The sequence below is a fragment of the Drosophila arizonae genome, chromosome X (genome assembly GCF_054131065.1).
Source record: "Drosophila arizonae isolate 15081-1271.41 chromosome X, UAZ_ARI_1.0, whole genome shotgun sequence".
Classification (NCBI taxonomy): domain Eukaryota; kingdom Metazoa; phylum Arthropoda; class Insecta; order Diptera; family Drosophilidae; genus Drosophila; species Drosophila arizonae.
The window spans coordinates 23,967,956-23,979,191 of NC_142927.1; the positions used below are offsets into that span (position 1 = coordinate 23,967,956).

Consider the following 11,236-nt stretch of genomic DNA (forward strand, 5'->3'; position numbering starts at 1 on the left):
ACACAAATACACACACACACACAGAGACACACTAGAGCACATTATTTTTTACAAAGTCAATAAGTCTAAATTGCTATATTTTCCGCAGTTTTTGTTTAAATCTAGCTTTTGATGAAAGCTTAAGTGAACTTAAAATATAAAATTAATAGGGACTAATTTTGTCATCATATTCTAGTTTCATTTGCGCGGTACAGTCAGAAATTAATTGGTAAGTTGTCAAGTTTCTACAACGCATACACACACACGCGCATGCATCACGCGATGTACGAGTGTGTGTGTGTGTGTGTGAGTAGAAAATGGAGGACGACCTATTAATGAATTTAGCTTTGAATTACAGTTTCCTTAAAATCAAAAAGTGCAAACTGCAGTTAACTGCGAGTAAGTGCTTGAAATGGAATCATTAAAATGGCAAAAGAAAGGGAAGACAGGATAGCGTCTCTTTCTCGCTCTTTGACTAAATGTGTGTGTGTGTGTGTGTGTGTGTGTGTGTATGTGTGGAGGAGATGCTTCGTGGACACGTTGCAATTGAGTAATGTATATATCAATCAATGTATTTTATTTTCTTTTGTTCTCTTGCAGTTAACTAAGATGGCCATCGGATGGGTAAAAAGTAAACTCTAGAGTTTAAGTTTTAGAAATCGGTTTAGGCGCGATCAGAATTGTGCCCAAACCGATTTTCGAAACAAAATTTAAAATTAAAAAAAAAAATAAAAAAAAAAAAACGAAAACTGTTAAACGTTATACGAGTTTTAAACGATCAATCAGAAAACAATATTTATATTAAAATCGATCGTTTGAAAGGCGTATGTGTTCGACTCGGGTAGCTAGACGTTATCCGCGCCGTAACACGAAATAGAGCGGGATAAAAAAAAAACAAAATTTTAGATAAACAAAACAATAAAAATATATGTATAAGAACAATCAATATAAAGTTGTGTAACGTTATACAAGCCGAAATGAAAAAAAAAAAACAACAACAACAAAAACTATTTTTAAAGGCATGTAAAATGTTGCAACAAAAAAAAAAAAAAAAAAAAGAAAAACAAATTGTAAATTAATAAAAAGGTAACGTTTTACGAGCCGAGAAAGTAAATGTAAAATGTAGGAAATTGTAACGTTATACGCGCCTTAACAATAAAAAAAATAAATATATATATTTTTTAATAGAAAAATTTCGACTGCATCATTTATTTCTAGCTTGTAAGTGGGTGCGAAAGAGAAGTTGGCATCATATAGAATTCTTTCTCTCTCACATTAATGCTTCCGAGCGAGATCGATATATTGCTATCTCTTTCCCTTTCATGAAATGCGATGAGAAGGACTGAATATCTATATTAAATTCTATTGACAACTGTACTATAAACGGCTGAAAGCAAGCGAGATTACGTTTGAATGCATAAAATGTATTTTGTGCATCAGTTTTCATGCTCCTTTGCTTTGAGCTTAAGTGGCCGCCATTTTGAAATCGTCCATTTTCAAAAAAAAACGTTAAGCTGATTGTAGTCGTATCTGATAAGGCGTGAAGTTGGCTGCAAATTATTAATGACTCATGCATTTCGTGTCCCAACTATGCGTGCTTTCGGAACTCAGCGGAGACACTAACCACGAAGGCATTAATGTCTAGGCGCAGAATCAGCTATGTTGTGGCGGTCAGACGATTCGAGTGCCATCTCGATTATCTATAGACTTCTATCGATATTTCGTGTCGTGTAGAGATGCCAGATGTTGCTTCTGCGTGAAAATCGCGTCGCGTCGCAATATTGTTGCAATTAGCATTAAAAGTAATTAAAAGTACACAAAAAATATCTAAAATAATGCAGAAGAGTGTTAAATCGAACGGGCTCTGGGGCAGCGAGTAAAGGCCAACTGGAAATTGAGCTGCTGCAGCTGTTGTGTATGTGTTGTGAGTGTTTGTGTCTATGTATACAGATGTGTCTGCGTATGTGTGTTGCCTTGATTTTGTGTCATACGTGTGTATGAACTACATACTGTATGTATGTACACATAATTGTGTACAAATTCTGTAGCTGTGTGCAGCAGCAAGTGCGTTGTATTCCCATTCCTTTTTGTTTGTCACTAACAAAAAACCAAATTTCAAGAAAACGAATTTCAAGAAAACGAAAACGTACTGTGGTCCAATTGGAACAGCAAGCACTGACGTACATGCATATATACATGCATGTATAAGTGTGTAAGTACATACATACACATAAGTAAAAATACACACATAGACGTGTTTTGTTAGGCTCCCAAAGAGTATTTGCGAGTGTGTGTATATATATATATATAATATATGTCTGTGTATGTGGCCTGTGGATTGTGTTGAATCCATTGTGGCCTTTGCTGCTATGCAGCGCTGTAGTCTTACTGGGACTCTTTTATTTTTGTTTTCTTTATTTTTGTGTATGGCGTGTTAATTTTGCAGTACTTGCATGGCAAGAAAATAAATAGATTGCATATACGCATTGACAAAGAGAAAACAAAAGACGAGATATAAAGATTTGGACAGAACATCGCAATTCATGCATAATACAAAATACAGAACAGAAAAAAAGTGTTCCGAATGTTTGCCAAATGCGCTGCATAACAACAATAAGAGCAAAACAAGAACAGCAGCTGCAACAACAACAGTACAGAAGCTAGCAGGTGCATAAACAAGAGCTCAGAACTAGTTCGATCTAATTGGAACTGCGCTGTTAGTTAACAGTGCTCTGTTGGCTGGCTCACAAAATTTGCATTAACAGCTGTAATTGCATTATTTGCACAGCTGTTCGACCGCACATACATACATACAGTCGTGTGAGTGCGCGCGCGTTTGTGTCTGTGTGGCTGGCTGTGCATAAAATTACATAAAATTAAACAAATTCCAAATTCACACGTGTGCGTGTGCATGAGCGTATGTGTGTCTATGTGTATGCGAGTGTGCGTATGTGTGCAATAATAACAATAATAATAACAACGCTTAAAAACATTTGAGAGCAGGTGATTTGCTTCCAGCTCAGCTGCCCAGCAACAACAGAAGGTCAAGTGTCTATGTAATGGTTATGTTCGCTCTCACTCTCTCTCTCTGTCTCTCTCTCAGTGTGTATGTACGAGTGTGTGTGTGTGTGTGTGTGTGTGTGCACCTGCTTATGTATGCACTGTAAATAACGTATTTAACATTTGATATGTATCTTAAATAGTGAAAAATACGCAGTAACTGGCTAAGTCCAAGGGGAAAAACGCAACGCGCCTAACTTGAAACGAGAAAAGGAAAATAAATAAAGTAAAGTAATAAAAACAAGAGCAGCAACAACAATTGGAAAGCATCCGCTTCAAGGCAGGTAGGCAGCCCCAAAAGTAGCCAAAGGACAGAGCAGGCAATCAATCCAAGGCTGCAATCCTTAACATAAGGAAAAGCAAGAGCAAAAACCAAAACCAAAGCAAAATCACAAAATCACAAAAGGCAAAGGGCAAACGCAAAAGACAAACAAAACACACCCACAGCCATGGACTCGGATAACGATAACGATTTCTTGGACAACGTGGACTCGGGCAATGTCTCATCGGGCGATGATGACGATGACTTCGCCATGGAGGTGGACATGCCCAGCTCGACGGAGCGGCAATTGGAAACGGATGACTACCAATACAAGGTGCTAACCATAGATGAGATAGTGCTGTTCCAGCGCGAGACAATCGATGAAGTTAATCGAGTGGTAAAGGTAAGTCACACGCAAATGTGTAAATAAATCCCCTTCGTCTCTCTCTCTCTCGCTCGCTTGATTTGCATGTATGCATTTGTACTGTTATACAGTGAATGGCATTTGCAGCTAATAGCAAACAAACAACAAATGGCAACATGATCCAATAAGACGCTGGCGTCGTTTATCGTTTGTCTGATAAGAAAGGGGCACACCTCAAAACAGTAAAGATAGCGGCAGCTATCTCTGTGTGTGTGTGTGCGTGCGTGTGTGCGCGTGTGTATGTGTGCGTGCGTGGTTCATCTTAGCCAAATTGAAGGTCAGCACAGTTTGATGACATTTGCATTTGCATTAGCTGAAAGTGCCGTTGACTCGATATCACTTGTGTGCGCATACAGTGAAAGTTCGCTTGAACGAACGCGTCTAGTTGAGTGGCGTAGACTCTTTCATAAGATAAGATTTGGCAAGACTTGTGCCATGCTATTGCTATTGCTCATATTAACAGACTGTCATGCCTATTGTCTCCCAATAAGAATTTCAATTGTAATTTTGCTGACAATCCAGTTGGCTACTTAGCAGATATATTTAATTGTTTAGTTGGTTACATTTTCATATTTATAATTGGTATAACACTTTAACCTTTAAGCGATCCAATTGGATCATTGCAAATCCAGTTGGCTACTCAACAGGTATCCTTAATGCTTTACTTGGGTATCATTTTTCATAGAATAATTGACACATATTCAGATTCTTCTTTTCTTTTCACATCTCCATGTATTCAGTCAACAAGATCAGTTAGACAATATAATTTTCAATTGGGTCATTGACAAACGACTTTTCCGCTTTGCAAACATCCTTAATGCTTTAGTTAGGTATCTTTAGATCATTTCCTTTCGGAATACCCGAATTGCATTTAATTCAGAGTAGATATCTGGTCAGACTAGACCTGTTGCAACATACAAACAATATATTAGTAATGTGAATCATCTATATGAGTGCATATTTACTAAATACGATTGCATTGTGGTTCCGCAATGCGCTTTGTTTCTGCTTACAGCTATCTGCGCACATAACACGAATACTGCTGAATCACTTTAAGTGGGACAAGGAGAAGCTGTTGGAGAAGTATTTCGATAGCAGCGACGATAATACGGAGTTCTTCAAGTGCGCGCACGTCATCAATCCGTTTAACAAGCTACCCGAGGCAGTGCAGCAAAGGGTATACATCGCATGTTCATATTGATATATCTGACTTGCCCTAAACTCATGCGCTCTCTTCCTCTCTCTCTCTCTCTCTATCGTTGTTCCTTTGTTTTGCAGACTTCACGTAGCCAGTGTGAGGAGTGCGAGATTTGTTTCTCTCTGTTGCCGCCAGATGTGAGTGAACCGATTCATAGAAAAAGGAAAATCATAATCAAATTTCGTATTTCATCAAATTCGAATTTCTTTGCAGTCCATGACCGGCTTGGAGTGCGGTCATCGCTTTTGTCTAAACTGCTGGCGCGAGTATCTGACAACGAAAATCGTTACAGAGGGCTTGGGCCAGACGATATCGTGCGCCGCGCACGGCTGTGATATATTGGTGGATGATGTGACGGTCACCAAGTTGGTGCCCGATGCGCGGGTGAGGGTCAAATACCAGCAGCTAATCACCAATAGCTTCGTCGAGTGCAATCAGCTGCTGCGCTGGTGTCCGTCCGTCGATTGCACCTATGCGGTGAAAGTGCCGTATGCGGAGTCGCGTCGCGTCCATTGCAAATGCGGCCATGTGTTTTGTTTCGCCTGCGGCGAGAATTGGCACGATCCGGTGCAGTGCCGCTGGCTAAAGAAGTGGATCAAGAAGTGTGACGACGACTCGGAGACGTCCAACTGGATTGCGGCCAATACCAAAGAGTGTCCCAGATGCAGTGTCACCATCGAGAAGGATGGCGGCTGCAATCACATGGTCTGCAAGAATCAAAATTGCAAGCACGACTTCTGCTGGGTGTGCCTCGGCCCCTGGGAGCCGCACGGCTCGTCCTGGTACAATTGCAATCGCTACGACGAGGACGAGGCGAAGGCAGCGCGTGACGCACAGGAGAGGCTGCGCTCATCACTGGCCAGGTGCGAGGCCTAACTGCCTAACTCCATTGATCTTCTATCTGATACTCATTCTATTCCCCAAACTGCTAGATATTTACATTATTACAATCGCTACATGAACCACATGCAATCGATGAAGTTCGAGAACAAATTGTACGCATCGGTCAAGCAGAAAATGGAGGAAATGCAGCAGCACAACATGTCCTGGATTGAGGTAGACAATACGAACGGCCAATCCCCACGATTGCTCTCAAAATAAATCTAATCTATCTATCCTATCTGATCCAGGTGCAATTCCTGAAGAAGGCCGTCGACATACTCTGCCAGTGTCGCCAGACCCTAATGTACACATACGTCTTTGCGTATTATTTGAAAAAGAACAATCAATCGCAGATATTTGAGGATAACCAGAAGGATTTGGAGTCGGCAACGGAGACGCTCTCCGAGTACTTGGAACGTGATATTACATCCGAAAATTTGGCTGATATTAAGCAGAAAGTACAGGATAAATATAGGTATGCTTGCAGTTCGATCAATTGCATTGCAATTGAATTAATGTATACACATATTTTAGATATTGTGAGAAGCGGTGCACAGTTCTGCTCAAGCATGTGCATGAAGGTTACGAAAAGGACTGGTGGGATTACACAGAATGACGCGAGTCCTGGCTGGATAACTAAGGTGATGCATCAAGTCGAGTGTAACTAGCAATTGGCCCTAGTGGTAGAAGTAGCAACAGCAACAGCCGCAGCAGCAGCAGCAGCAGCAGCAGCAGCAGCAAAATTTAACAGCCGTAACAACAACAATAACAACAGCTACAACAAAGCAAACAGCAAAAGTTAAACAGAAAACGAAAACAAACAAACAAAAAAAAAAAAAAAAAAAAAAAACGGAAATATATATAACAAAGAACAGCAAAGGCACAAGGAAATGTATGGCAAGGAGTATGATGCAGATCAAACTAAAAACAAAAAGTAAAAAAAAAAAAAAAGGAACAAAAAAATAAAAAAAAGAAGCCGAAAACCGAAGCAAAAGAAAAAAAATGCAAATGCCGCAAATTGTTGCATACAAAAAGTAAAATACAGATTAAGCGAAAAGTTATATTAAATCATACTATATAAAATATATATGCATATATACATTTTTTCTCTTCGTGTTGAGCAGCAACTACACACACACACACGCAAGCAAACACACACAGGCATTCAGGCACACATGCAGATACATATTGAGAGTTGCTGTTTCCAATTAGAAAATGCATCGTGAATTATAAATGGAAAACAAAGCATCAATAAATCAACATAATTAAATGCAATAGAATAGACATATATATAAACACACACACACAGAATCACACACGCAAACACACACACACACACACACACACACACACACACACACACACACACGACAGTTAAATATAGCAAGCAAGTTGTAATACACCCGAGTTTGTAAGCATTGCCCGACTTCCGCTACTCCTTCTATGTGGTATGTGCTATGTATGTAGTCTCTAGTGTACGATTAGCCATTTATATATATATATATATACATCTTTTTTTTTTATCTAATTGAAAACAACTATTTTTGTTTGTTTATTGTTCAGCAGTGGCTTTTGTTGTTAGCATAAATACATAATGGATCTGTCTGATAATCAAAAGAAGCAGGGACCGCAAGTAGGAGTTATAGATTTAAAAAAAAGTTTACCAGAAGAGTAGGGAAAGTATACAGGATTTTTTTTCTACAGCAAATTTAAAAACATGTTCAACTTTATTTCTAAACTTTTCAAGTTTTTCTTTTAGATTCATTTTTAAATATAAAAATTAATTTTTATGATAAAAGTAAAAAAAATTATTACTCATCAATTTTTTGTTATACAGATCAAATCATAAATTTTATTTTCATCTTTAATTAAAAAAAAATTAAAAATAATACTTATAACTTAATCTTTAATTATACAAATGATTCAAAGCGCTGACAGACTACATTATTAACATTAACGGGATGTAATGCAATTTCATCTGTCACCAATTTTTATTTTTAATTTTTATAATGAAAGTTAAGTTATAAGTTTTATTTTCAATTTTTATAATAAAAATTATGATTTGTTTCATATATAAAAATTGATGAGTAATAATTGCTTTTTATTTTTATCATATAAATTAATTTTAATAATTACAAATATATATATATATATATATATATTTTTTTTTTTTTAATAACTCAATAAATAATTCTTATTATTAAATTTTTTCTATATTTAAATTATAATCGTTACGGTCCCTGCAAAAAGTTGCATAATTCTTTTTGTTTTTGTTTCAATTACTTTATGCATATATCATCTATAACTGAATGCATGCATACATATATGTTTATAAATATGTATATGTATGCGTGTGATCGCCTCTATCACAAACTATGCTGTCCATCATTATTTGATTAAGCTTAACCAGGTTGATTTGTGGGCGGTGCAAATTGCAGTATGTAGCGGTAAATCAATATAATTATGTGTAAATTCAATATGTAATAAACCGAATTCAAGTTGTACATGTTAAATAATCATATGGTAGTCTCACACACACACACACACACACACACACACACACACACACACACACACACACACACACACACACACACACACACACACACACACACACACACACACACACACACACACACACACACACACACACACACACACACACACACACACACACACACACACACACCCACGCACACACCCGTGCACACACATACACATGCAGACACACACACTTCCCATTCAGCTCTGGCCCATTCTTCTCACACACACGCGCACACTCTAGCTATCTCTTTCTCTCTCTCTCTATCTGTCGTGCAAATCTCTTAATTTTTACACTGTACGCCGGAGAGCTGCCTCCTAATCCACATGCCGTGTTCCGAGAACCAAATCTTAAATCGTTGTACATATAGTTGAAATTGTTCAAGGTTTCTCCTTAGGCTGCGCCTGCTTCAAGAGCCGTTCGCCATGGCCATGCGTCTGCGCTCTTCTCTCCGTTTCTCAATTCTAAATATATATAGACGTATATGTATATGTATATGTATGTACCACTATATATGTGCTACCAATAATATGTATAACACAAGCAGAACTCATTGAAATGCTGTAAAAAGTTTAAAGTTGTTCGAGTCGAAATAAAAAAAAATTACAAAAAATAAAAAAAAAACCTATTAAAAAAAAAAAAAAGACAAAATGCTGTAAAAATCATGAGAACTATGTATGTATAATTAATTAATAATGAAATGTTGCGAAAAATTAGTGAAAATAAAAATAAAATTACAAAAAAAATATGATTTATTTTTTAAGAGATACAGATACAGATACAGATACAGACACAGACACAGACACAGATACAGATACAGATACAGATACAGATACAGATACAGATACAGATACAGATACAGATACAGATACAGATACAGATACAGATACAGATACAGATACAGATACAGATACAGATACAGATACAGATACAGATACAGATACAGATACAGATACAGATACAGATACAGATACAGATACAGATACAGATACAGATACAGATACAGATACAGATACAGATACAGATACAGATACAGATACAGATACAGATATAGATATAGATATAGATATAGATATAGATATAGATATAGATATAGATATAGATATAGATATAGATATAGATACAGATACAGAATACAGATACAGATACAGATACAGATACAGATACAGATACAGATACAGATACAGATACAGATACAGATACAGATACAGATACAGATACAGATACAGATACAGATACAGATACAGATACAGATACAGATACAGATACAGATACAGATACAGATACAGATACAGATACAGATACAGATACAGATACAGATACAGATACAGATACAGATACAGATACAGATACAGATACAGATACAGATACAGATACAGATACAGATACAGATACAGATACAGATACAGATACAGATACAGATACAGATACAGATACAGATACAGTATGCATCTATCAATATTACTTATCCGCTTTCTCTAGTTGCTGCTGATGATTTCTCCAACTATTCCTCGAATGTCATTTTCTCTGGAGCGAGCTTGAGTATCTCTGCAATAGTTATATCTGTATCTATGCGTTTGTATCCATTGAATGTGTCTATTTGGCTCTCGCTGTGTATTCATTAAATTAACGTTAATTCTGCTTTTTAGCTAACTCCGCCAATATTTGGCCGACTCTGCAATATTCATTGAGCAAATAAATATGAGGTAAGTCGCGTGTGCGAGCAGCCCACGTCAAAGAGCCGTAGCTACAGCTAATATAGAAAACAGACAAATATAATAATAAAGAAGATAAATATCAGATTAAGTTACAAATGAAGAAACAGATACTTGCTAAAGATCTAGATACAACATATTAAGATACTCATGTGAATGCAGAGATACAGATTCAAATGTACACACAGATATGTTTGGTTTGCCAGCAATAAAAGGAATGGGTATACATATATTCATGCCAAGATAAAGATGTAGATACAAATTTATATGCAGATAGAGATCAAGATACGAGATTTGAATGAATAAACGACAGCAATAGATAGAGATACAAATGCCAATGTCTATGCGGATAGGAATACAAATGTAAATGCAAACACATGTAAAGGTAAGGAAACATACTATTGTATGTGTACATAGATAAAGATAACAAGTAAGAAGGCTCCAGTCGAGACTGCTCGACTAGGAGATACCCTGAACCCTCCAAGCTGATATTCTAATCATTCTGGACTTCTTTTATGCACACATACATACACATGCACTTATAAGCACGCGCTCTGCTAACTGCTCAGTAAGCAGCGGCTGCGCTCGGGCTGCGCTGCAGTGTGGGTAATATTATGAGAATTTATTTATTGAATAATTTCTTTTGTAGACGTATGATCTTAATGAAATAGAATTAGAACGAATTAGAACGTAATCATAATGTTCAAATGTGTGTGTACATTCCAAAGCACAAGTCTCTAGTACTTGAAATCCGTTTTTTACAAATTGGGGGAGAAGGGGGCGTGGTATCCAAAATCTGTAAATTTCAAAATCTTTGTATCGATTAACTTTATATACAACACAAATTTGAAGACTCCAGGTCTAAAAATGTTCAAATTAGGCTAAAAAAAACAAAATCAATTTTTCGATTATTCTCGATAAAAAAGTTATCGGACGATTTATCGAAAAAATAAAGCAAACGTACTGCCTATGGTATACACGAGTATGCATGCCAAATTTCAGCTCTCTAGCCCTTATATCTTCTGAGATCCTTTTGCTCATACGGACGGACGGACGGACAGACGGACTGGGCTATATCGACTCAGCTCGCCATCCTGATCAAGAATATATATACTTTATGGGGTCTGCGATGATTCCTTCTGCCTGTTACATACTTTTCACAAAACCAATATAC

The 11,236-nt window shown here is 37.0% G+C and overlaps 1 protein-coding gene and 1 long non-coding RNA gene across 7 annotated transcripts; one reads left to right on the plus strand and one right to left on the minus strand.

The window, feature by feature from the left end:
• The first annotated feature begins 1,642 nt into the window (after positions 1-1,642).
• ari-1 (E3 ubiquitin-protein ligase ariadne-1) lies at positions 1,643-8,497 on the plus strand. 6 transcript variants are annotated; one of them, XM_089473174.1, is made up of 8 exons: positions 1,643-1,781; positions 3,183-3,704; positions 4,741-4,902; positions 5,004-5,060; positions 5,137-5,786; positions 5,856-5,979; positions 6,054-6,280; positions 6,340-8,497. In XM_089473174.1, the coding sequence occupies exons 2-8, from the start codon at positions 3,489-3,491 to the stop codon at positions 6,419-6,421; spliced, it is 1,518 nt and encodes a 505-aa protein (XP_089329300.1). In that variant the 5' UTR covers positions 1,643-1,781; positions 3,183-3,488; the 3' UTR covers positions 6,422-8,497. The 6 variants fall into 6 exon arrangements, with proteins under 6 accessions (XP_089329300.1, XP_017870666.1, XP_089329299.1 ...); XM_018015177.2 differs by having other exon boundaries at positions 1,681-1,903; XM_089473173.1 differs by having other exon boundaries at positions 1,681-1,894.
• Positions 4,231-4,830, minus strand: LOC149268033 (uncharacterized). The gene is made up of 2 exons (XR_016270857.1): positions 4,691-4,830; positions 4,231-4,629 (listed from the first exon to the last, which is right to left on the minus strand). It is a non-coding gene; the product is annotated as an uncharacterized LOC149268033 (long non-coding RNA).
• Positions 8,498-11,236: the final 2,739 nt, after the last annotated feature.

Excerpts from the sequence above, each read along its gene's own strand:
- ari-1 (XM_089473174.1), top strand. The coding sequence starts at position 3,489 with ATGGACTCGGATAACGATAACGATTTCTTGGACAACGTGGACTCGGGC. Across the intron at positions 3,705-4,740 it reads AAGTTAATCGAGTGGTAAAG|CTATCTGCGCACATAACACG; the intron begins GTAAGTCACACG and ends TTCTGCTTACAG. Across the intron at positions 6,281-6,339 it reads AAAGTACAGGATAAATATAG|ATATTGTGAGAAGCGGTGCA; the intron begins GTATGCTTGCAG and ends CACATATTTTAG.